This window comes from Xiphophorus couchianus, chromosome 19 (assembly GCF_001444195.1).
Source record: "Xiphophorus couchianus chromosome 19, X_couchianus-1.0, whole genome shotgun sequence".
NCBI lineage: Eukaryota > Metazoa > Chordata > Actinopteri > Cyprinodontiformes > Poeciliidae > Xiphophorus > Xiphophorus couchianus.
This window is the reverse complement of record NC_040246.1, coordinates 23829672-23849322: the sequence shown is the minus strand read 5'-3', so window position 1 is coordinate 23849322 and position 19651 is coordinate 23829672. Positions and strand designations below refer to the sequence as shown.

The following is a 19651-nucleotide window of genomic DNA, read 5'->3' as shown; positions in this document are numbered from 1 at the left end:
ACCGCCACATGTTCCCAAGTTACCTGGTTGAGCTTCTTCAGAATGATTTTCTGGAAGTCATCATCATCCACTTTTTGGCAGATAGTATAGAGGTTATCTTTTAGAACGGAAACGTCCAGGCAGAGGTTGAACTGCGTCATGTTGTAGCCAAAGGGGAAAGACGGGTTGCTAACAGTCACCTGGGTGATGTTGCCCTCAGTGCATCCTTGTAACGATAAGAGAGCTAGTGAGGCTACTGTGTAGTTAGACATTAATTTCTTGCAGGAAATACATTTGTTAGAGATTTCTTCAGGATATATAATCAATCCTTTTGTCAATAATTGACTCTTCACAGTTCATTTCTTTAGTTATGTTGACATAGCCATAGGCTTTGCAAAGGAATTCACCATTACTCTTATTAATACTACTAGTAGTATTTACCTTCTCCTGTTTTTACTAAAACTGGGCTGATCTGTTTGAAGAGGTACTTCAGCTTGTTCTTGTGTGGATTTTGTTTCCTTAAGTCTGGAAGAAAACCCTTAAGGAATTTCCTCTTCATTGACTGGAAGAAAATGTAAATAAATGTTAGGGAATAAAACAATCTAGAAGTCATTTTCAAAAAATATAAGCAGACCAATTTTCATGACAGTAACCAAGGTGATAAAAACACACAATTGTAAACCGGTCCCAGAAGGTTCTTGTAAAGTAAAAGGGAAGTATCTTGAGATCCTCCAGTGTTTGCTGGTCCCAGTTGGTTACATATCTAAAAATCAAAGACAATATATATTTTGTCATATTGATGTAAATAGGTAATGGATACATTTTTGTATAGATCTTCATCTGAATTATTTTGTACAACACTTTATTAGGGGGCAAGAGGACTAATTTTGTCCTTTTGGATAAAATCAATTTTGTCTGACACCTGAAGGTCAGAAAATCCCCCAAAATGTAAAGAACTGGCAGAGATTTTTTAAAATGCAATGCATGGATTTGCTTTTAGTACCCGTATTGTGTTTTCCCAGACAGCAGCAGTGTTTCCATAGCAGCCACCTGGCTGGCAGAGAGGTCTTTGCAGGCTTTGAGGTTTTCCAGGATGAGAGGATCTGAATTCTCAATGTCGGATCTATCCAGAGTGCAGACCATGTTCCCCAGGACCTCCACATTGTCTCTGCTCAGGCTGTCGCCACTGATCCCCTGAAACAGTGAAAATACAGATCATCAGTGAAAATGTTCATTCAAATTATTTACGTTGACTAAACATTAACATACACGTATATCATTTTGATGCAAATCCCTCCTGCTATGTGCTAAGTTTGTCTCAATGTTCTGTCTGTGCTATCACTTTGAACGTCTCTGGATTTACTAAACAGATTGCACAAACTACATCTGGACTCAGTTGTCAAGGTGTGAGCAGAGAACTCAGATTTTGCATTAGGTCACAGCTGTGACAACCCGCTGTTATTAGCCACGTCGTGTAAAGTTTATGGAACCAGTATGAACATGCATGCATATAAATCATAGTCTAAAATGGGCAAAAAATTGGCTGCAACAAGACATTTCTTAGCCATAAACAGGATCTAATTCTGAAATAAAAACCCATATTCAGCTTTTTTACAAGCTGCTAAAGAAACATGTTCATCAAATTGAAATATAACTAAGCTTTATCTGGCTTAAGTGTTTTTGTTTATTTGGGTATTTTTCATCATGGCACCTGAGGTCTCCTTTGACTCAGTCTTGATTTTATTTTTATACTCACCAAGCAGTCTCTAGCTTCCCTGAACTTCTGTGGGCCCTTGTTCAAGATGCTGGAGGCCACAGAAAAGTCTGCGGCACCCAGGGCAGAAAAGTAGGACCTGCAGTTTGCTTTCTGGACATCTTGAATACTGTAGTAGAGTGGTGGAAAGTAGTTTTTATAAATGACTGCAGAAATAATTAGCTTTAAAAACAACAGACACAGTTATGATGTGGAGAGAGACTCACTCCAAGTAGAGAAGCATGTCTGGAGGATAATCTGTGAAGTTCTGAGAGAGGTCGTCACGGATCAGGTTGTACATGCAGGTCAGCTGGAGGTCACAGTGTGAGAACAAGGATGGAAAACTGGTTCTTATAACTGCAGCTCATGTTTTATTTCAAATCTCGCCACTCGAATTGTAAACAGAAACTATATAAATCATAATGTAGGCAACAGAACTTACTTGAGGTTCCTCCAGGTCCACCTTGGCTCTGCCTTTCCTCGGTCGACAGGCACGAATCATCTGCTTGATTTTGGCTTTAGACATTTTCTGAACCGATGAACAACTGAAGCCTTGCAGCACAGACGGCGAAAGCCTGCAGAGAGAAAACAAAAAAGCACAGAGTTTAATGCATGGAAAGGTGGAAATTCTCATGACAAATAGCTGCGGCTTTTGGTTACTTACTGTTCGATGTCAAAGCCTGATTCACCCAATGTCCAAATAAACATGGCGGACTATAAAGAGTAATACAGGAGTCTTTGTTTAAGATGTTATTAACATATGTGAGAAATATTATTATACTAAACATGGCAGGTGATCTCTGGCACGTTTATTAAAATATCTCTCACAGCATCAAGTTTTTATCCATCTAAAACCAGAACAAATCACTGACCTGATCTGGAGTCCACGTCTTTTTGTTCATCATGCTGATGTTGACTGTGCTCTCCGAAAATACCAGCAGTGAAGATGGGATCTCACTTGCTAGGACATCAGGGACATTCTCCACCAATTTAACTGGATTTGCGTCCACAGAAATGATCTGACAAGTAGGTCAGTAGATGTCATTGTTATTTGTGTGGTTCATTCAATACTACTGAATTTAAGGGCAAGTTGATTTCGTACCTTTCTGACAAAAGTCTCCTGGACAACCTTTGAGGCTTCCAGCATGTTGGAAACGACGTTGGGCCTCTGGGAGGCGCTGAGTATTTCGGAAGCTGAGATCTTTTGAATTGACTCTGAGTGAAGTCCAACAACAAGAGTTCCCAGGGACTCCAGAGAGGCTGCGCTGTTGACCTGTCAGTTACATTGTTATCTATTAAAACCATTAAAACCATGTTCTGGTAACTAGAAACTAATGACCATTTAGATTGGATCATAGATTTTGATAACAAATTCAGGTTAACATTGATGCAGCCAATCATTGAATATCTGAAGTGTTTCAGGAAAGCTGAAGAAAACTGCAAAACTTACCTGAAATCCTGAGGAGGTGATGGACTGGATGACAGTGGTGGCCCGGTCCTGGCCCCAGTTTTTCACAGAGCCCAGGGTGGGCAAAGAGGAAACCAGCACAGAAGATGGCACTGTAAGGATCTGATCTTTGGTCAGTGCTGAAGAGGCGTTGCCAAGTTCTTCAAAGGTTTCCTTTGTGAAGGTCTTGATGGTGGATGTCAGAGCTGCAGATACCTGTTGAATATAATATTGCAGATGCATTAGTTTCATTTAACTTTGAATTATTTTTCTCAGTCACTGTCTACAGCAGAGCAATCAATCATACAATAAATGACAAAGTCTTTGTTATATAGCTATTGTAATGTTTTAAACTCATTAGAATGTCATGTGAGTCAAACATGTTTGTCTAGTGAAGGACATTAAGATGATATTTGCTGTGAATCACTGCTGTACAAATTGAATTAAATTGAGCTGGAAAAACGTCTTTGAAGCAAACAATATTTGTGTGTAGGAACTTCGAGATCTGGTACCTCAGGATCTTCTGTCCCATTACAGAATGTCTTCAGTTTTTCCAAGATGACCATCGTCTCAGATTCAGTAAGAGAGGAAAATACTGAGCTTGGGATGTCAGAGGAACATAATAAAGAGCCTGGAAGCCTGAATGAAAGGTGGAGTTTTATTCAACCAAGTGTAAGGATGAGTAATTAAGCACATGCCGACATGGAGACCTGATCTGATTAACAATGTCGTACATTTTTTAGCTAAAGTGATAAAAACTTACTTGAATAGACTGAAGTTCGGCTTGAATGCATAGAGCTGGGTGATGTAGTAGTCTGTTACGTATTTAGAGATGGCTGTGTTGTTGAAGAGTTCCAGGTTAGAGTAATCCTCCAGGAATATCTCCAGCTTTAAATGTAGAAACATCCAGAAATGCATGTAAACAGGAATAAAACAGGACTAAAATGTTCAGTATGGTTGACTTTGCACAAATAAACTTTTTAAATGGTGAGTTCTAATGTACACACAAACACATCCAGTCCCAAACAAACATGCAAACAAACATTCTTTAAGCTTCCTGTATCTGAGCCCTCTTACGCCCCCCTGTGGAGCGTAAGAGGGCTGCATTAAGGATGGCAGCTCAGTGGCACCTTATCTGTGAAACATTCTGCCTTTCCTGATTCGAAGTCTCAAAAATTGACTTTTAAACTCTGGCTTTTGGTACTAACTGAACACACTATTACAGCTTTAATTGTGCTGAATGTAATATTTTATTTCTACCATTCTGTTATTCTATTTTTAAACTTAAAGCTCCTGGTGATTTTATACCTTGTGCGGCACTTTGATCAAATGTTGCAAACGTTGACTTTGGTTGTTCTGATTAGAAATGTTCTAAATTCACTCAAACAGTAGGAATCATAACCGATAAACACCAGGGCTCGATTTGGTTTTTATTGTGTTACGAATTTAACCAGTTTGTTAGGACAAATACCTGAGAGGTGGAGATAAAGCTGGTGAGATCATCCAAAGTGATAAATGTAACAAAGCTGCCAATGTAGCTGACAAACCAGGAGGTAGAACTCAGCTCTGGATCTCTGGGATCGTAGCATCTGGCTCCAGAACCTGAGGACAAAGAGAGACATATTACTGCAATGTATATTTCTGCCTGCCTGAATCATTTGCATAGTTTTCTTTGAACCTTTTCATACCCCTTTAGCAAAAAATTAATATATTTTACTGGGATTTTTATTATAAACCAATGGTTTCCAAACTGCAGTCAAGGTTTCACTGGGTGGTACAAATCCGCCCATGTAGCTCACAAACAACCCTGATAATCTGGTTTTTGGATATGTGGTTTGACATGTTGTACCAAGAAAAACTAGCCCTCCATGGCAACTTTGCAACATAAGGCTGCGAAATGGGGAGGGGGAGAAGATGACAGATTTCTGACTTTGGCATCTAATAACTCTCAGATGGTTTGGCCCTTCTGCAACAGACTTGTCGCTTTACATCCTGCTTATGGCCCCTACTAGCACACCAAAGGGCAGCTCTCTACGACCTTCCCTGAGTGAGCTCATTTCAGGAAAAAAAGACTATTTTAGGACCTTCCTTCCCTCCCATCTTGTATTAAGGTATGGAGCTGTGCTCCTATCTTTCGTCCAACTGCCCCTTCCATCTGTGTCGTCGCGCTCTTCTCCATCCATCTCTTACCTCGAATGAGCTGGCAAAGACCTCAAAATTGCCAAAAAAGTATTTTAACTGCATGTGGCAACCTCCAAAGAAAGATTGGTGCAGGTACAGTGGGGCGTCAGATGAAAGGGACAGCGCTCCCTTGATCAAACACCCCAGATTTGCTACGGATCTGCTGGATTTATATTCAGTTTAAATTATACTTAAGTGGACTCAGTTTTAGCTTACTAAGTAGAAGACTTCTTAAAACCCCTTAACCCTCACCCCTGGAAAATACAATGGAAAAACGCAACAGTGGTGTTCCGTTTTATGTTAAGGGGCTGAGGAGTTTTTCTTTTTGTTCGACTTTATTTATGAGAGTCGGCATATAAGAAGCCAAATACAAACACACTTCACCCTTATTTAAAAAACAAACGTAAACCATGCGTCAATGTTTCTCAACTTTAGATCTATGCACTCCTTTGTATTGGTCTGTCCCAAAACATCAGAAAAAAACCTACACAGAAGTTTGTTGTTATACTATGAAAAATTATTTTCTATATTCCATGTAGGATTGTGAGTTAAAGATAATAGAATAAAAGTATCCTTTACTGTCCAACAGTGTGAAAATTCAGGAATAATAATAATTGTTTTTAAATCATACCGACTCTCAGGAAACTCCTGATGGTTGTGTACACATCTTCCTGTCCAAACTCAGAACTGGTGTATGTGAAGATTTTCCCCATAAAAAACACCCTGTGGTACAGAAAACAACAAAGTTGGGTTCATGATGGGGTTTTAGGTATGTTTATGATATTATGATACAGAAACCTACAGTTTTTGGAAGGTGAGACACGAGGCATTCTGCACTCTGTTGAAGCTGATGAGATCCTTGGTGAGGAACCTCAGATAGTTCCTCAAACGTACGTTAAACCACAGATCAACCTCAGATCTTCTGTTGCTGCTCAGAGCCAAAGGCCAAACACAGGGAAGGATGATCCTCCTCACATCATCTGGGACGTCCTCCTGCAGGTGTTGTACAGAAATATTAAACAGTGAGGAGAACACAACCAGATTCACCCATAGATGTTACTACACATTTAAATTTGAGATGAGGACATACGTTTTCTAGGAAGGAAGGAGTGTTGTTGTAGTTGCTGAAGATGATGCAGATGCCTGAACTGTTACTGATTACGCCAGGCTGAATGAGGAACTGACGCAGTTCTGAGGTGCTAATGGTATTTAGGAGCTGAAAACAGAAGAAAACACTTTTTAAGTTAATTTAGCTCGATTACGTGAATGAGTCCATTTTTGGATTCCTAATATAGAAGTATGTATAAACAAAATTGCCCCAAAAATCTCCTTTCTATCCGTTCCCTTTTATCTGTGTGTATAAATGTTGTTCATATTCAGATATTTAGCTGTACCTCTGATTTGCGTGTTGGTGGAAGAAGAGAGATGAATGACGGGACATCAGGAAAGCCAAAGCTGAGGAAGTTGTTCTTCAGGAAGATGTAGAAGCTTCCACCACTGTAACACTTTAGTGGCGTTGGATCTGTGTTGCAAAGTAAAGCATCTTATTCTGGGTACAAATAAGACATCGGTGGACAGAAAAGACTTTTCAGTTTTATTTCGGCTGTGGTTGCTTTGGGGCATTTTTTGTAGAATTAAGCTGAAATTCTTAAAGATGTCAAGTTTTCATGACTTTCATCAGCTTCAGCAAATCACACCCAGTTGCTTCTTCTAAAGCAGCTATCCCAGGTTTGCATCCCAATGTCGGACCATCTGCTCTTTTCCCTCTCAAGCTACTAGAGACTAAAGGACAGTAGCACCACAATAATAAACAACATGGGTAGTCATACACAACTGGACTGATGTTCCATTTGTTATTTGAGCTTGAAAAAGTGATACTTTTTAATCTACAAAAGTATTACTGCTGAAACACCTCTTGGAAGTTTTCATTCAACTACACTGAAAATCGTTTGTACCCCTAGCAGATTTAGGTTTAAAGTTCTACTTTAATTTTACTAACATGTTTCTCCCAACTAGAAATCATTTTAAGATCTAGAAGCAACCCAGTCAGAGACCTGACTGAAATCTGATTGAGTATCTGGGGGTAGAGCTAAAGATTAGGGTGATGGTTGTGCATCATATCCTGCCTGTTATGCATGAGATATTGCTATGCTGCTGCAAAAGACTATTGTCACTTTATAACAAGGAGCACAAGAATAATTGTTCTTGAGAAAATCTGCATGTTTCCTTCTTGTTATTTAGATTTTTTTGTAGTTTCAATCAGAAACATTTTAGAGTACAAATTTCACAGTGACATTAAACATATTGAATAGTTTATTCAAAAACCAGAATTCCTGGAGCTGTGTCTCTGAGAGCATTGATATGTTAATTGATCTGTCTTTATTTCAGACATTTTAGTTTATGGGAAAATGTCGTGAATGGCAGATTATTTCACTCCATTACATTGTTATCAATATTATGGTATTATTGACTTCAAACAAGCTCCTATATCTTGCTGAAAAGTTAACTGTAAGTTAGTTTTCTTATTTTAAGTGTACTAAGATATTAGCACTAGAAACTAGACCACAAATATTGGGTAAGATTTTGTGTTTTTACAGATAATCACAGTTTACCATTTCAACTAAATGTCCTGAGAAATGTACTGTTTTTAAGATGTTTAGACTGATGTTAAAAATGTACTAAAGCAACCAAGAAATGTCAAAGAGAGAATAAGCTTCTTTTCTTTTGTTGTAAGCATTATTTTCTACCTTGGAGGAAGAGGATCATATTTTTGTAGATCTCTGCCTTGGTTTCGTCGCCGAGTGTCATCTGCACAGTTTCAAGCACTGAAATCCTGAATGGAAATGATCAGTTACTAATTTAAACCAATAATCAATATCACATTATACAATGTATTGCCTAAAAGATGGAGCCATTTTGTAATATTTTTATATCTACTGTAATTTCATAAATGTATTGAATAGATACTTACATCTCTTGGCTGCTGTTGCAGCTCCTGTTTTTCACAATACCAAAGAGGTGAATAACCATAGCTGGAGAGAGATTGACCAGCAAAGGTCTGAGTTGCAGCCTAAGCCATAGCAGGAAATCCTCATCACTAACAGCCGACATGGAGAAATTTTTATCCAGCACAGCCTCAAGAAAGGCCAATGTCAGGTTCTGTGTGTAGTTGGAAGACTGGGTCTGTGGGGAAATTCAGTTTTAGGAGGAAAAAAGAGGCGTGAATGGATTGGTTTAGTGAACATCAGGATGGTACAGCCAGAGACGATGCATTTTTAGAAAACAGATTAAAAACCTACACATCATACATTTTACAATTCTTGAGATTTATGTGCTAAAAGTTTGCTTTTCTTCTTGTAGATGTAGATTGTTATGTATAAGTTGGTGTTAAAGAATAAAAAGTGCAAGATATTAAATGTGCAAGGCTGAGGTTAGAAAACCCAGAGCAAGTTGTACATCTCTGCAAAAGAATATTACACTGGTTGAAAATGTTGAATCCAAACTGAAACTAAAGCCAATTTTTTTTTGTCAGACTGAGATGTAAAAGTGCCCTGGAGAAGAGAAAGCTCACAAGTAGATCATTAAAAGGCTGGCATGTTAGAACATCACAACAGGCAGACACAAAAATAGAAGAGACAAAATGATATCCTCTATTGAGGTTCAAGTTCTTACCACAGTAGTAGTGCCAGGAGATGATAATGCTGACCCAGGACTGTTACTGGTACCTAAGGTTGGCGTTTCAGAGTCAGTGAGGCTTTTTGTTGGTGTACCAAGTGAAACATCTGCTGTTGCTGTCTCAGAGGTTGTTGTGGCATCTGGTGTTGATGTTGTACTGCTCTTGCCTTCAGTTAGAGGCTCTGGGGTAACAGGGCTGGTTGCAGTGTTTGATAGTTCTGTACTGGTACTGGCTAAAGATTTTGTTGTTGTTGTGGTAGCACTGATTGTGAGAGTGGTCTGAGTCTCACTTCCTGTGGCTGCAGTAGTTGTTGACGTCCCACTCGTAGTTGTACCTATTGGCATCATTGTTCCAGAACTGGTTGTAGGAGAAGGCATTGTTGTGCTAGTGGTAGATTCAGAATCTGAAGATGTCAAAGAATCAGTTGGACCACCTGTTGATGATGATGTTGCAGCACTTGCTAAGTTTGTTGTTGCTGTGAGAACACTGTTTTCGGAGTCTACTGTTGTCATAGCACTGGCCAAAGCATCTCCTGTTGATGTTCTAGCACTTGTTGCAGTGTTAGTTGTCCTCCATGAGCTGCTCCCAGTATTAATTGTTGCTGACACAGATTTGGTTGTGGTAGCAAATGTTGGCGTTTCAGAGTCAGTGAGGCTTTTTGTTGGTGTACCAAGTGAAACATCTGCTGTTGCTGTCTCAGGGGTTGTTGTGGCATCTGGTGTTGATGTTGTACTGCTCTTGCCTTCAGTTGGAGGCTCTGGGGTAACAGGGCTGGTTGCAGTGTTTGATAGTTCTGTACTGGTACTGGCTAATGTATGCATTCTTGCAGTGCTAACACTGATTTCAACACTGGTCAGTGTCTCTCTGCTTGTTGCTTCAGTAGTTGTTGACGTCCCACTAGTAGTTGTATCTTCTGCCATCATTGTTCCAGAACTGGTTGTAGGAGAAGGCATTGTTGTGCTAGTGGTAGATTCAGAATCTGGAGATGTCAAAGAATCAGTTGGACCACCTGTTGATGATGATGTTGCAGCACTTGCTAAGTTTGTTGTTGCTGTGAGAACACTGTTTTCGGAGTCTACTGTTGTCATAGCACTGGCCAAAGCATCTCCTGTTGATGTTCTAGCACTTGTTGCAGTGTTAGTTGTCCTCCATGAGCTGCTCCCAGTATTAATTGTTGCTGACACAGATTTGGTTGTGGTAGCAAATGTTGGCGTTTCAGAGTCAGTGAGGCTTTTTGTTGGTGTACCAAGTGAAACATCTGCTGTTGCTGTCTCAGGGGTTGTTGTGGCATCTGGTGTTGATGTTGTACTGCTCTTGCCTTCAGTTGGAGGCTCTGGGGTAACAGGGCTGGTTGCAGTGTTTGATAGTTCTGTACTGGTACTGGCTAATGTATGCATTCTTGCAGTGCTAACACTGATTTCAACACTGGTCAGTGTCTCTCTGCTTGTTGCTTCAGTAGTTGTTGACGTCCCACTAGTAGTTGTATCTTCTGCCATCATTGTTCCAGAACTGGTTGTAGGAGAAGGCATTGTTGTGCTAGTGGTAGATTCAGAATCTGGAGATGTCAAAGAATCAGTTGGACCACCTGTTGATGATGATGTTGCAGCACTTGCTAAGTTTGTTGTTGCTGTGAGAACACTGTTTTCGGAGTCTACTGTTGTCATAGCACTGGCCAAAGCATTTCCTGTTGAAGTTCTAGCACTTGTTTCAGGTTTAGGGTTTGATATCAAGGAACTCGTTCCAACAGTTGTTTCTAACATTGTGATTGTTCCAGCATCTTGCGTTGAAGTTCCAGTACTACTTGAAACTTTTGCTCTTGTTGTGAAAGGAGGAGACTCAGCACTCACGGTTGTTGTTCCAACAGTAGCCACAGAATTACCTGTTGATGTTCCAGCACTGGTTACAGTGTTAGTTGTCCTCCATGAGCTGCTTACAGTATGAATGGTTGAACTGTACGTGGTAGTAAGTGCTGGTATGTCAGAAGTGGTTAGGGATGTTTTTGTTTGTGTGTCAGAACGTGTTCCAGTTGCAGTTCCAGTACTTGTAAAACTAGTTTCCTGGGTGGGCATTGTAGTTGGAGGGATCGTGCTGTTGGTAGATAGACCAATACCCATTCTGTCTAGATCCGACTGTTGTTGCAAGTTTACCCACATCTGAATCACAGTGTCGTTCTCAAACAACTTTAGGTCCGGTAAATGTTCCCCCATGAGTTTCTGGACGTTGGAAACAGTTAAATCCTGCATGTTTAGAAAAATTAAATGTTGAAAAAAATATTTTTTTGCAGTTTAATTATATTTTTCAGAAGAGAACATTTATTATTGTCCAAAGAATTCACCTAATGCTAGTTCTTTCTTGTTTATACTTACAGTTATAACACTGATGTTTAGTTTCATGAAGGTTTTCACATCCATGCTTATATTTTGTTTTGACAAAGATATTATATCAACCAGAGATGCTCCACCTTTCAAAAAAGAAATGAATGACAAAATTAAAAAGCAATTCTTATTTGGATAATTAGATAATAGTGAGTATGTAATCTCACCTAGATAGCCTTTAACCAGGTTAAAAAAGTTAATCGGATTATCACGATGGACGCTGAAGGAGGCGTTGCTGATCTCGTAGAGGACTCTCTTCTGCTCAGTTGAACATGATGCCACATCTAGATGCTTGGTATTTCTGACAACAGATACAGAGGCATTCAGTTTTACTTTAACGACCACAGTGGATATGTTGGTTATATCCACGCTGACACCAACCTGATACTGTCTGCTGTGATGGTCTGTAACGTGCTGGTGTCCAGTGAGCACAGGTTGGAGTCAATAATGTTCAGTTCACTGCTGCCCAGTGAATTTCCAGAGGTATTCAGGTACTTGGTGATGATTGCTTTGCTCTAAATGTATCATGAAGAAAAACTCAAGTTACCAAATTCCAGTCAAATGAAAGTTTTGCTAATGTCTACGGTCTGCTGTACCTGTGCCGTCTCCCATGTTCCATCTTCAGGTTTCATCAGAGCTGCCAAGGTATCCAGTTCAGTGATGTTCCACTTAGAGATGTCATCAAGTGTTGCTGAGCGAGAGACTGAAGCAAGCATCTGTACTTCCTGATCAGGAACTCCAGATGGGAATGCCTGGAAGTAGAGATTATGAAATTATAAGAGCAAAGTGTTGAATATGAACTCAAAACATTAATGCATGAAAATAATATGACACTCATTAATGATGAAATGCCTGCCATCTCTTGATGGCCACTGGGTCTGTTAGTCGCAAGGCTTCTTACAGGTCATAAAGTGCATACCGCTGTTTGACCAAACCGCCACATGTTCCCAAGTTACCTGGTTGAGCTTCTTCAGAATGATTTTCTGGAAGTCATCATCATCCACTTTTTGGCAGATAGTATAGAGGTTATCTTTTAGAACGGAAACGTCCAGGCAGAGGTTGAACTGCGTCATGTTGTAGCCAAAGGGGAAAGACGGGTCGCTAACAGTCACCTGGGTGATGTTGCCCTCAGTGCATCCTTGTAACGATAAGAGAGCTAGTGAGGCTACTGTGTAGTTAGACATTAATTTCTTGCAGGAAATACATTTGTTAGAGATTTCTTCAGGATATATAATCAATCCTTTTGTCAATAATTGACTCTTCACAGTTCATTTCTTTAGTTATGTTGACATAGCCATAGGCTTTGCAAAGGAATTCACCATTACTCTTATTAATACTACTAGTAGTATTTACCTTCTCCTGTTTTTACTAAAACTGGGCTGATCTGTTTGAAGAGGTACTTCAGCTTGTTCTTGTGTGGATTTTGTTTCCTTAAGTCTGGAAGAAAACCCTTAAGGAATTTCCTCTTCATTGACTGGAAGAAAATGTAAATAAATGTTAGGGAATAAAACAATCTAGAAATCATTTTCAAAAAATATAAGCAGACCAATTTTCATGACAGTAACCAAGGTGATAAAAACACACAATTGTAAACCGGTCCCAGAAGGTTCTTGTAAAGTAAAAGGGAAGTATCTTGAGATCCTCCAGTGTTTGCTGGTCCCAGTTGGTTACATATCTAAAAATCAAAGACAATATATATTTTGTCATATTGATGTAAATAGGTAATGGATACATTTTTGTATAGATCTTCATCTGAATTATTTTGTACAACACTTTATTAGGGGGCAAGAGGACTAATTTTGTCCTTTTGGATAAAATCAATTTTGTCTGACACCTGAAGGTCAGAAAATCCCCCAAAATGTAAAGAACTGGCAGAGATTTTTTAAAATGCAATGCATGGATTTGCTTTTAGTACCCGTATTGTGTTTTCCCAGACAGCAGCAGTGTTTCCATAGCAGCCACCTGGCTGGCAGAGAGGTCTTTGCAGGCTTTGAGGTTTTCCAGGATGAGAGGATCTGAATTCTCAATGTCGGATCTATCCAGAGTGCAGACCATGTTCCCCAGGACCTCCACATTGTCTCTGCTCAGGCTGTCGCCACTGATCCCCTGAAACAGTGAAAATACAGATCATCAGTGAAAATGTTCATTCAAATTATTTACGTTGACTAAACATTAACATACACGTATATCATTTTGATGCAAATCCCTCCTGCTATGTGCTAAGTTTGTCTCAATGTTCTGTCTGTGCTATCACTTTGAACGTCTCTGGATTTACTAAACAGATTGCACAAACTACATCTGGACTCAGTTGTCAAGGTGTGAGCAGAGAACTCAGATTTTGCATTAGGTCACAGCTGTGACAACCCGCTGTTATTAGCCACGTCGTGTAAAGTTTATGGAACCAGTATGAACATGCATGCATATAAATCATAGTCTAAAATGGGCAAAAAATTGGCTGCAACAAGACATTTCTTAGCCATAAACAGGATCTAATTCTGAAATAAAAACCCATATTCAGCTTTTTTACAAGCTGCTAAAGAAACATGTTCATCAAATTGAAATATAACTAAGCTTTATCTGGCTTAAGTGTTTTTGTTTATTTGGGTATTTTTCATCATGGCACCTGAGGTCTCCTTTGACTCAGTCTTGATTTTATTTTTATACTCACCAAGCAGTCTCTAGCTTCCCTGAACTTCTGTGGGCCCTTGTTCAAGATGCTGGAGGCCACAGAAAAGTCTGCGGCACCCAGGGCAGAAAAGTAGGACCTGCAGTTTGCTTTCTGGACATCTTGAATACTGTAGTAGAGTGGTGGAAAGTAGTTTTTATAAATGACTGCAGAAATAATTAGCTTTAAAAACAACAGACACAGTTATGATGTGGAGAGAGACTCACTCCAAGTAGAGAAGCATGTCTGGAGGATAATCTGTGAAGTTCTGAGAGAGGTCGTCACGGATCAGGTTGTACATGCAGGTCAGCTGGAGGTCACAGTGTGAGAACAAGGATGGAAAACTGGTTCTTATAACTGCAGCTCATGTTTTATTTCAAATCTCGCCACTCGAATTGTAAACAGAAACTATATAAATCATAATGTAGGCAACAGAACTTACTTGAGGTTCCTCCAGGTCCACCTTGGCTCTGCCTTTCCTCGGTCGACAGGCACGAATCATCTGCTTGATTTTGGCTTTAGACATTTTCTGAACCGATGAACAACTGAAGCCTTGCAGCACAGACGGCGAAAGCCTGCAGAGAGAAAACAAAAAAGCACAGAGTTTAATGCATGGAAAGGTGGAAATTCTCATGACAAATAGCTGCGGCTTTTGGTTACTTACTGTTCGATGTCAAAGCCTGATTCACCCAATGTCCAAATAAACATGGCGGACTATAAAGAGTAATACAGGAGTCTTTGTTTAAGATGTTATTAACATATGTGAGAAATATTATTATACTAAACATGGCAGGTGATCTCTGGCACGTTTATTAAAATATCTCTCACAGCATCAAGTTTTTATCCATCTAAAACCAGAACAAATCACTGACCTGATCTGGAGTCCACGTCTTTTTGTTCATCATGCTGATGTTGACTGTGCTCTCCGAAAATACCAGCAGTGAAGATGGGATCTCACTTGCTAGGACATCAGGGACATTCTCCACCAATTTAACTGGATTTGCGTCCACAGAAATGATCTGACAAGTAGGTCAGTAGATGTCATTGTTATTTGTGTGGTTCATTCAATACTACTGAATTTAAGGGCAAGTTGATTTCGTACCTTTCTGACAAAAGTCTCCTGGACAACCTTTGAGGCTTCCAGCATGTTGGAAACGACGTTGGGCCTCTGGGAGGCGCTGAGTATTTCGGAAGCTGAGATCTTTTGAATTGACTCTGAGTGAAGTCCAACAACAAGAGTTCCCAGGGACTCCAGAGAGGCTGCGCTGTTGACCTGTCAGTTACATTGTTATCTATTAAAACCATTAAAACCATGTTCTGGTAACTAGAAACTAATGACCATTTAGATTGGATCATAGATTTTGATAACAAATTCAGGTTAACATTGATGCAGCCAATCATTGAATATCTGAAGTGTTTCAGGAAAGCTGAAGAAAACTGCAAAACTTACCTGAAATCCTGAGGAGGTGATGGACTGGATGACAGTGGTGGCCCGGTCCTGGCCCCAGTTTTTCACAGAGCCCAGGGTGGGCAAAGAGGAAACCAGCACAGAAGATGGCACTGTAAGGATCTGATCTTTGGTCAGTGCTGAAGAGGCGTTGCCAAGTTCTTCAAAGGTTTCCTTTGTGAAGGTCTTGATGGTGGATGTCAGAGCTGCAGATACCTGTTGAATATAATATTGCAGATGCATTAGTTTCATTTAACTTTGAATTATTTTTCTCAGTCACTGTCTACAGCAGAGCAATCAATCATACAATAAATGACAAAGTCTTTGTTATATAGCTATTGTAATGTTTTAAACTCATTAGAATGTCATGTGAGTCAAACATGTTTGTCTAGTGAAGGACATTAAGATGATATTTGCTGTGAATCACTGCTGTACAAATTGAATTAAATTGAGCTGGAAAAACGTCTTTGAAGCAAACAATATTTGTGTGTAGGAACTTCGAGATCTGGTACCTCAGGATCTTCTGTCCCATTACAGAATGTCTTCAGTTTTTCCAAGATGACCATCGTCTCAGATTCAGTAAGAGAGGAAAATACTGAGCTTGGGATGTCAGAGGAACATAATAAAGAGCCTGGAAGCCTGAATGAAAGGTGGAGTTTTATTCAACCAAGTGTAAGGATGAGTAATTAAGCACATGCCGACATGGAGACCTGATCTGATTAACAATGTCGTACATTTTTTAGCTAAAGTGATAAAAACTTACTTGAATAGACTGAAGTTCGGCTTGAATGCATAGAGCTGGGTGATGTAGTAGTCTGTTACGTATTTAGAGATGGCTGTGTTGTTGAAGAGTTCCAGGTTAGAGTAATCCTCCAGGAATATCTCCAGCTTTAAATGTAGAAACATCCAGAAATGCATGTAAACAGGAATAAAACAGGACTAAAATGTTCAGTATGGTTGACTTTGCACAAATAAACTTTTTAAATGGTGAGTTCTAATGTACACACAAACACATCCAGTCCCAAACAAACATGCAAACAAACATTCTTTAAGCTTCCTGTATCTGAGCCCTCTTACGCCCCCCTGTGGAGCGTAAGAGGGCTGCATTAAGGATGGCAGCTCAGTGGCACCTTATCTGTGAAACATTCTGCCTTTCCTGATTCGAAGTCTCAAAAATTGACTTTTAAACTCTGGCTTTTGGTACTAACTGAACACACTATTACAGCTTTAATTGTGCTGAATGTAATATTTTATTTCTACCATTCTGTTATTCTATTTTTAAACTTAAAGCTCCTGGTGATTTTATACCTTGTGCGGCACTTTGATCAAATGTTGCAAACGTTGACTTTGGTTGTTCTGATTAGAAATGTTCTAAATTCACTCAAACAGTAGGAATCATAACCGATAAACACCAGGGCTCGATTTGGTTTTTATTGTGTTACGAATTTAACCAGTTTGTTAGGACAAATACCTGAGAGGTGGAGATAAAGCTGGTGAGATCATCCAAAGTGATAAATGTAACAAAGCTGCCAATGTAGCTGACAAACCAGGAGGTAGAACTCAGCTCTGGATCTCTGGGATCGTAGCATCTGGCTCCAGAACCTGAGGACAAAGAGAGACATATTACTGCAATGTATATTTCTGCCTGCCTGAATCATTTGCATAGTTTTCTTTGAACCTTTTCATACCCCTTTAGCAAAAAATTAATATATTTTACTGGGATTTTTATTATAAACCAATGGTTTCCAAACTGCAGTCAAGGTTTCACTGGGTGGTACAAATCCGCCCATGTAGCTCACAAACAACCCTGATAATCTGGTTTTTGGATATGTGGTTTGACATGTTGTACCAAGAAAAACTAGCCCTCCATGGCAACTTTGCAACATAAGGCTGCGAAATGGGGAGGGGGAGAAGATGACAGATTTCTGACTTTGGCATCTAATAACTCTCAGATGGTTTGGCCCTTCTGCAACAGACTTGTCGCTTTACATCCTGCTTATGGCCCCTACTAGCACACCAAAGGGCAGCTCTCTACGACCTTCCCTGAGTGAGCTCATTTCAGGAAAAAAAGACTATTTTAGGACCTTCCTTCCCTCCCATCTTGTATTAAGGTATGGAGCTGTGCTCCTATCTTTCGTCCAACTGCCCCTTCCATCTGTGTCGTCGCGCTCTTCTCCATCCATCTCTTACCTCGAATGAGCTGGCAAAGACCTCAAAATTGCCAAAAAAGTATTTTAACTGCATGTGGCAACCTCCAAAGAAAGATTGGTGCAGGTACAGTGGGGCGTCAGATGAAAGGGACAGCGCTCCCTTGATCAAACACCCCAGATTTGATACGGATCTGCTGGATTTATATTCAGTTTAAATTATACTTAAGTGGACTCAGTTTTAGCTTACTAAGTAGAAGACTTCTTAAAACCCCTTAACCCTCACCCCTGGAAAATACAATGGAAAAACGCAACAGTGGTGTTCCGTTTTATGTTAAGGGGCTGAGGAGTTTTTCTTTTTGTTCGACTTTATTTATGAGAGTCGGCATATAAGAAGCCAAATACAAACACACTTCACCCTTATTTAAAAAACAAACGTAAACCATGCGTCAATGTTTCTCAACTTTAGATCTATGCACTCCTTTGTATTGGTCTGTCCCAAAACATCAGAAAAAAACCTACACAGAAGTTTGTTGTTATACTATGAAAAATTATTTTCTATATTCCATGTAGGATTGTGAGTTAAAGATAATAGAATAAAAGTATCCTTTACTGTCCAACAGTGTGAAAATTCAGGAATAATAATAATTGTTTTTAAATCATACCGACTCTCAGGAAACTCCTGATGGTTGTGTACACATCTTCCTGTCCAAACTCAGAACTGGTGTATGTGAAGATTTTCCCCATAAAAAACACCCTGTGGTACAGAAAACAACAAAGTTGGGTTCATGATGGGGTTTTAGGTATGTTTATGATATTATGATACAGAAACCTACAGTTTTTGGAAGGTGAGACACGAGGCATTCTGCACTCTGTTGAAGCTGATGAGATCCTTGGTGAGGAACCTCAGATAGTTCCTCAAACGTACGTTAAACCACAGATCAACCTCAGATCTTCTGTTGCTGCTCAGAGCCAAAGGCCAAACACAGGGAAGGATGATCCTCCTCACATCATCTGGGACGTCCTCCTGCAGGTGTTGTACAGAAATATTAAACAGTGAGGAGAACACAACCAGATTCACCCATAGATGTTACTACACATTTAAATTTGAGATGAGGACATACGTTTTCTAGGAAGGAAGGAGTGTTGTTGTAGTTGCTGAAGATGATGCAGATGCCTGAACTGTTACTGATTACGCCAGGCTGAATGAGGAACTGACGCAGTTCTGAGGTGCTAATGGTATTTAGGAGCTGAAAACAGAAGAAAACACTTTTTAAGTTAATTTAGCTCGATTACGTGAATGAGTCCATTTTTGGATTCCTAATATAGAAGTATGTATAAACAAAATTGCCCCAAAAATCTCCTTTCTATCCGTTCCCTTTTATCTGTGTGTATAAATGTTGTTCATATTCAGATATTTAGCTGTACCTCTGATTTGCGTGTTGGTGGAAGAAGAGAGATGAATGACGGGACATCAGGAAAGCCAAAGCTGAGGAAGTTGTTCTTCAGGAAGATGTAGAAGCTTCCACCACTGTAACACTTTAGTGGCGTTGGATCTGTGTTGCAAAGTAAAGCATCTTATTCTGGGTACAAATAAGACATCGGTGGACAGAAAAGACTTTTCAGTTTTATTTCGGCTGTGGTTGCTTTGGGGCATTTTTTGTAGAATTAAGCTGAAATTCTTAAAGATGTCAAGTTTTCATGACTTTCATCAGCTTCAGCAAATCACACCCAGTTGCTTCTTCTAAAGCAGCTATCCCAGGTTTGCATCCCAATGTCGGACCATCTGCTCTTTTCCCTCTCAAGCTACTAGAGACTAAAGGACAGTAGCACCACAATAATAAACAACATGGGTAGTCATACACAACTGGACTGATGTTCCATTTGTTATTTGAGCTTGAAAAAGTGATACTTTTTAATCTACAAAAGTATTACTGCTGAAACACCTCTTGGAAGTTTTCATTCAACTACACTGAAAATC

The 19651-nt window shown here is 39.6% G+C and overlaps 1 protein-coding gene across 2 annotated transcripts in view; it reads right to left on the bottom strand.

Annotated features, from left to right (window-relative positions):
• LOC114134358 (uncharacterized) overlaps positions 1-19651 on the bottom strand; it is an 82676-nt gene that overhangs the window by 38921 nt on the left and 24104 nt on the right. The window contains exons 57-99 of one of the 2 annotated variants that reach the window (XM_028000910.1): positions 19099-19226; positions 18795-18920; positions 18507-18697; positions 18336-18427; positions 16995-17125; positions 16287-16411; positions 16036-16162; positions 15527-15739; positions 15179-15349; positions 14949-15095; positions 14741-14790; positions 14519-14651; positions 14304-14386; positions 14080-14206; positions 13327-13517; positions 12996-13086; positions 12765-12885; positions 12368-12549; positions 12008-12163; positions 11793-11926; positions 11579-11712; positions 11403-11497; positions 9033-11273; positions 8332-8543; positions 8108-8193; positions 6755-6882; positions 6451-6576; positions 6163-6353; positions 5992-6083; positions 4651-4781; positions 3943-4067; positions 3692-3818; positions 3183-3395; positions 2835-3005; positions 2605-2751; positions 2397-2446; positions 2175-2307; positions 1960-2042; positions 1736-1862; positions 983-1173; positions 652-742; positions 421-541; positions 24-205 (exon numbers count right to left, since the gene is read on the bottom strand). In XM_028000910.1, the coding sequence (XP_027856711.1) occupies positions 24-205; positions 421-541; positions 652-742; positions 983-1173; positions 1736-1862; positions 1960-2042; positions 2175-2307; positions 2397-2446; positions 2605-2751; positions 2835-3005; positions 3183-3395; positions 3692-3818; positions 3943-4067; positions 4651-4781; positions 5992-6083; positions 6163-6353; positions 6451-6576; positions 6755-6882; positions 8108-8193; positions 8332-8543; positions 9033-11273; positions 11403-11497; positions 11579-11712; positions 11793-11926; positions 12008-12163; positions 12368-12549; positions 12765-12885; positions 12996-13086; positions 13327-13517; positions 14080-14206; positions 14304-14386; positions 14519-14651; positions 14741-14790; positions 14949-15095; positions 15179-15349; positions 15527-15739; positions 16036-16162; positions 16287-16411; positions 16995-17125; positions 18336-18427; positions 18507-18697; positions 18795-18920; positions 19099-19226 (7916 nt within the window). The remainder of the gene's footprint in view (positions 1-23; positions 206-420; positions 542-651; positions 743-982; positions 1174-1735; positions 1863-1959; positions 2043-2174; positions 2308-2396; positions 2447-2604; positions 2752-2834; positions 3006-3182; positions 3396-3691; positions 3819-3942; positions 4068-4650; positions 4782-5991; positions 6084-6162; positions 6354-6450; positions 6577-6754; positions 6883-8107; positions 8194-8331; positions 8544-9032; positions 11274-11402; positions 11498-11578; positions 11713-11792; positions 11927-12007; positions 12164-12367; positions 12550-12764; positions 12886-12995; positions 13087-13326; positions 13518-14079; positions 14207-14303; positions 14387-14518; positions 14652-14740; positions 14791-14948; positions 15096-15178; positions 15350-15526; positions 15740-16035; positions 16163-16286; positions 16412-16994; positions 17126-18335; positions 18428-18506; positions 18698-18794; positions 18921-19098; positions 19227-19651) is intronic. The other variant, XM_028000911.1, reaches the window with a different exon arrangement.